The sequence below is a fragment of the Buceros rhinoceros genome, unplaced genomic scaffold (assembly GCF_000710305.1).
Source record: "Buceros rhinoceros silvestris isolate BGI_N320 unplaced genomic scaffold, ASM71030v1 scaffold10054, whole genome shotgun sequence".
Taxonomy (NCBI): domain Eukaryota; kingdom Metazoa; phylum Chordata; class Aves; order Bucerotiformes; family Bucerotidae; genus Buceros; species Buceros rhinoceros.
Window position 1 is genome coordinate 97,659 of NW_010408844.1, and position 6,036 is coordinate 103,694.

Here is a 6,036-nt window from a genome sequence, read left to right on the forward strand (position 1 = left end):
TTAAATACGTGAAATTGCTGCAGTCTTGCACTTGTTCTGAACAAAGTTCTGTTTCCTGCACAGATGAGTTGACACATCCTCCTCCTAAAGCTGTGCAGCTCTTAACTCAGACACTAAAGAACTGGGCAGCAACTGCTATCAACCTACTTTCAGAGGTTCAGGGAGAAAGGAAATTTCCTCCCAAGACCGATTCCCAGTACCTCCTCCAAATTCAACCGAATTGTGTCAGACACTGGAAGGAATATGTCGAAAGTAAAAGTAAATATTCTTTACGAAGTTTGAGTCGTTGAGGCTTTGACTAATTTCCATTGAGATCCCCTTGCACTGTAAAACCGAGCCATTTGAGTACCTCAGGTTCTTACTTTATAAGCACAGATTTTCACATCTTGCGTATGTAACAAAACCGTATGATAAGAACTGTCTAAGACTATCCTAGGATGGAGGTATTTTGTCGATATCAAAAGTAAATAGGGAAGGTAAAGAATGAATTCACAAAGAGAACCAGCGTAAGAACGAATGGCAGAATGGAGGCCAGTGAACAGAAAGAAAGGAGGCACGGGAACTGAAATTATATTGGATGCTCTACTGATAATAATCTTCCACAGACAAACCTTTTTCTGAGTAACTCTCCCATACTATAAACTAAAAACTGTTACTAAGATATAAAAAAAAAATTACAAATTGCTTCTGGTTTCCTACTGGTCTTTGACAAAATAAATTGCATCCAGAATATGAGGATGAATCACCATCAGAAATCGTTTCACCAGCGAAGGATCTTCATTCTTGAAGAAGACTGGAGAGCAAACCAGGCATCCCTACCCTTAGAGGACTGGCAATAGGAACTACTTTTGATGGAAAAGTCTCTGGTTCAAAGAAAAACAATATGTTAACTTCACCTGACAGATGAGACAGCTGCAAGACAAGCAGCCTCCTGACTTCCCATATGCGTACGGGTGAGCAACGTGCTTTAACATAAGCCCTCCTTCCTTCCAGTACTTACAGTCGGTTTTGCAAACACACAGACCGGGTACCATACTACATACTACCTTGCAATCGTTTTGTTCTTACAAACAACTCCAAATGTATACTCAGCAGATAAGCCAATTCCCATTCCTCAAACTAAAATATTTTTTTCTGAAGTACTTGCCTGCAGTTACCACACGGTGGTATCTGCACTGACAGTTTCTCCTATATTGTCATGAAGTTAAGATCCTGAATTGGGACCCTTTACTTTGTAAAGGATGAAAACAACTTTTATATTTTAAACGCTTGTCTAGGAAAACAGTTAAGAAAGCAACGTACATTAGCACTGAGTTGTGTGTTTGCTCGGTGGTAGCATAATAATACTGAGATTAAGATCTAGCTCCAAGTGCAAAATACTTTAACCATCAGACCCAGCTCACTGTGTTAGCACAACTGGGGAGGATGCAGTGGGGCTGCTGTCGGAACAGAAATAATCCTAGTACACGGAACACCCCCCTTTCAGCAAATACATCATTTCAATTTAGTATTGATTTCGTAACTTGTGACACATTAAACGTGATATGGGTTTTCATATAAAGGATCTTAAAAGAACAAAAATACTTTAAAATGGAGGAAAAATTTACACTTTTCAGTGCAAACCACTCGGTTCAGAATATCTTGATGTTATCTGGATGCAAGCTTATCCCGGCAACAAACATGTTAAAAAAACCCTCTACTTTTTCACCCTCAGTACGGCCAAGTTCACTGTTTTTAGCTGGTTTATCTCTATATAATGTAATGATTTCACCCAAATAAACTTAGCAGTTGAAAACAATAATCATTCAACTGATGTCAAAGCCATTATAGAGCAATATGTAGAACGCTGTAGCTTATTTGCACAAGTAATCTACTACCAGCTTCGAATCAGTATTTGAAGAAAATTTCCAGCCACACAAGATGCACCTTTAGAACATAAACCCTAATATTTATTACACAGGTTGTGCAATATTAGCAAAACTTGACCAGACAAAGAGTATCTGTTGACTTCAGTATTTCTGTTGTATGTAGGTGAAATATCTGTACATCAAATAAAAATACAAGAACGCCACCTACGCTCCAGAACACAAGTAGGAGCAGTGACAGTGAAAATAACTCTTAACGATTTCATTATTAGGACATCCTCCTACACTTACTATTGCTTTCATGTTGAATAGAAAGACCCTTTCACCCTACAATGGCTTTTGAAGACTAATAGGAACAGAAAAACAATTATCAAGAGATTCAGAAAGAGTGGAACAGACTAATAAAAGTTCTTCAGCACAACGTACAAGTACAAGTATCTTGCCAGAATGAACAATACCTTGAAAATAAATATAAAGGGACCTGTTCTTCTGCAAAGTACTTCAATAAAATAAATAACAGATTGCACCAAATGGAATTTCAAAGACAACAAATGTTCCTCTGAAGTATACTTATAAACCATAATTAAAGACATCCTTGTCAAGCCACATTCAGAAAAAAAAGTTATGAAGCCTCCTAAGAAGCAGTTACTCCCCCAGTTCTTTTAGACTGTGTATCTTGGAAGTGTTTTAGAGACTACGTTCCACCATGACTACGAACAGTATGGTGCCTGATGGTGTCACATCGTGACAATGCCAAATACACTCTCAATCTGAAAACAATTGGTTTATATACAGGTGCTAGAAGTACGCACAAATATCGCAGTGCATTTTTAGTCATCCTAATTAGCATTATATTTCAGATTAACTTTTTCAACCTTTTCTTAGCGTATCCGTTCCATTTATACCAAAACACAGATAAGCCAATACCACCTGCCACTTTACTGAACCACATCCTCCAGAGGTTTCATGGTTTCCCAAACTCAGTAGATTTGACAGAGGGACTTCCAGTAGTGCCAAAAAATTCAAGAAATCAGGGTTTTAAAGACATTGTATTAAAACAAAACAATAAAAACCTCCACAACAAAAAACCCCAAACCCAACCCCCCAAAGAAAACCCCACAAGACCTCAGGAGTTTCAACTTTGCACTTGATATTAGGAAACAATAGCAGTAGAAAAGAAAGCTTCCTGGTGCTTTGGGGAGCTGGTGATCTGATACAACGCTGCACTTTGTACCAATGTCTTCGATTCATGACTACTGGCATGTCACACATTTGCAAGACCCCCACCTTAGAAAACTGAAATACTTTGAAATGCTTGTCCTATTACAAAACAGAGCACAATGCCTGGAACAAACAGTGCTCCATCTGTTTTCTTGTGTTCTGTTCTCTTCTTCATCTGACAAATCACAAAGACGACTCAAGTATTAATTTGCTCACACCACCATAAGGAAACACTTTTCCTTCCAGTCTCAGAGCAGGAACAGCAATCGGTTTTAGCCCATTGCATTTAGATGAGCCACTACATTTCCCCAGTTAAATGAGTTGCAAAACAACAGGGGCATTGGACTTAGACTTGGTTCTTTCAAGGTAGAAAGATCTCCAAAACCAGTGACTAACTCTGATCTCCAAATAATAGTTTTACACAAAAGAAGCCTCAGCAGGTGGTGAAAATACATCTCTTTAACACACAATGTCTAAAATGCTTTTGAGCAAATCAAAAGGAAGAACAGTGCAGCCTGGCCTTGCAATACATGGGCAGACATCAGCGAAGGCTGGAAATCTCCCGTTTGTCACGCCAAGTGCTCCATCCAGCCACACAAAGTCTGTTTCTCAAAATCAGCACTGTATAAAAGGTCAAAAAGGCAGTGGGAAGGAGCAAGAGGAAGCAACAAAAACATACTGCAAAAGCATATGAACCTTTGCAGAACAGATACTCAGTTGCAGTAACTCAATTTGAGTCATCTAAAATAGCTGACTCCCAGCCTGCCTCCACACATTGTTCTCTGAACTTTGATTTTTATCTTTTTTCCTCGGAAAAGAACACACGGACTCTATTAATACCCCGAGTGCCTACTTCTCCCATCATCAACTTTTGAGATTCATACCTGAGATTTTCAGGTTTACTTATTTATTAGTAAATCTAAGTCATTTGACAAATGACATATCCTTCCTTCTCCCTATTCTGTTATTTCTGCAACCAAAAGAAGAATATAATTATTTCGCATTTGGCCACATCGTACAGACTCCCGTACAGAGGCAGATATCTCCTTTCTCTCCTTGTGACTGACACCTTCCAAACTTCCCTTCCTGCAGTCATCTCTGAAGGCACAAAGCATACAGACCCTCCCAGGGAAAAAAGTTCAAGAGCCTTAGCAAAACCTTCCATTCACTGGGGGGAAATTCAACCAGGCTGAGCTAAATCTACAGAATCCAAAATTTAAAAGCCACTGATGTGTGTTTTTGCACTTGATACCTTTCTTACTCTTTTGCCTTGAAGCATTAGACACGATCTTTTTGTTTACAGAGGACCACACTAGCAAGCTATTTTCTTTTTAATACACTTTAATTCGACTTATAATTAACTGAGCACCTCCCAGCACTCATCCTTCTAAGGCACCTAGAAAATCTTCACTGTGATGCACAAAAATATCTATGCTACAGACCCTATTTTTAAGAACAATAATAAAAAGGGTTACCTTATTCTTTTATCTTCAACTCTTTTCAGATACTCGTCTCTCTTCAATACTCCCAATATTGTTTCCCTTTCATGTTCCAACAAAAAAGACAAATTGATGATCTCCAAGTGCTTCGTCATGATTCTTCAACAGCCACTCTTTCAAGGACTGCTTTGCCCAAACAATTCTTCCAGTGATTTATTTGCACAAGTCCAAAGGCACGTTTGTGTCAGACTTAAAAGATCCACACAGTCGAGAGGTATTTGGAGAAATGCTTCTTTAAGTTAACCAGGTGTCAAGATTGTATTGCTTTGCCTTTCAACTACGCAGGAAATAAAGGTTTCCTCTTTGTTTCTTCCTCAAGAAAGCCCGTCATTTTCCAGGGTACCGGACACCCCTGTGTCCCTGCTGATGCTCGCTGGCACACTGTAGACCTTCAGACTGCATTCACGAGCAGCTACAGAATCAACTTCCTGGCATAATTGCAGTTTAGAGCCACAAAGCGATATTTATTTCAAGCTACCTGAAAGTCAAAACAAACAAGTATAGGTGATTTTGACTTTAGCATCACAGTCCAGCATAAAAACTCGCAGAGCCAAGTCCAGCAGCCAGAGAATAAGCTAAGTGGCTTGGCTGGTCAAGGTGCTCCAAATCTTTGTTTCAAGATTTCCTTGCAGGGGTAGGCGTAGGTGACACGCAGCATTATTCTGACTTTTTTTTTTTTTTTCAACTGAGAGAAAAAGCCAAGTTTTATTGAAAAATGAAAAACCAAGAGATTAAGGAGAAAGTAGCCAGATGAAGTAGCAGCAGTTACCTTTGCACAAGCCAGGTTTTCCCAGTTCTTAGATCACGTTGCTCCTGCAAGGCTATCTTTTATTAGTGCAGATAACGCACGTATCTTTACCTTCAGTGAAGCAGATCTAGTAAAAACTCCCGTGTCTGCCTGATTAGACAAATTCTGCGTTGAAAATTATAACAATGCCTTCATTCAGTGATGTGCTGATACAAGAGGTACAAAAACATTCCCGACCGCACGGCAGGAGGCCATCTGGTCTGGCTCCCATACGTTTGCTGGTGAGTGGTGGCCATTACTGGTACACGTGTAGTTGTTAAACAAAAAGAATGGCAATAACAAAACCGGCACAAACACTTGTTCTGTGGAAAAGGAAGCTAATAAGTAATGAGATACTGTTTTTAACAAACTGCCACTTAAGCCTTCCCTACTTTAGACAACGCGTGGTTAGAGACCAGGCCTGTATTTCATGTTAACATCTACCAGGAAAATTTGCCCTTCTCCTTTCCTGAACTATGCTTTGCTCTCTCTCCAAACAGTCCAGAATAAATCAGCTGGAAAAAAAAGCCGAAGTACAAACCAACTTAAGGTTTAAAATCCAAAGAAGACAGCCAACTTCCAGAAAATGACAATGACCTTGTTAACAGACTTTTGATGCTTTATTAAGCAGCCCCGTGGCTGGTTAGGAAATTTAGTTGTTTTT

General features: G+C 39.3%; 1 protein-coding gene across 1 annotated transcript in view; it reads right to left on the bottom strand.

Moving 5' to 3' along the window:
- The window catches only part of SYTL5 (synaptotagmin-like 5), a 51,925-nt gene extending 47,245 nt beyond the window's left edge, over window positions 1–4,680 (bottom strand). The window contains exon 1 of the mRNA XM_010135012.1: window positions 4,562–4,680. Coding sequence (XP_010133314.1) covers window positions 4,562–4,680 — 119 coding nt within the window. The remainder of the gene's footprint in view (window positions 1–4,561) is intronic.
- Between the last annotated feature and the right edge of the window lie 1,356 nt (window positions 4,681–6,036).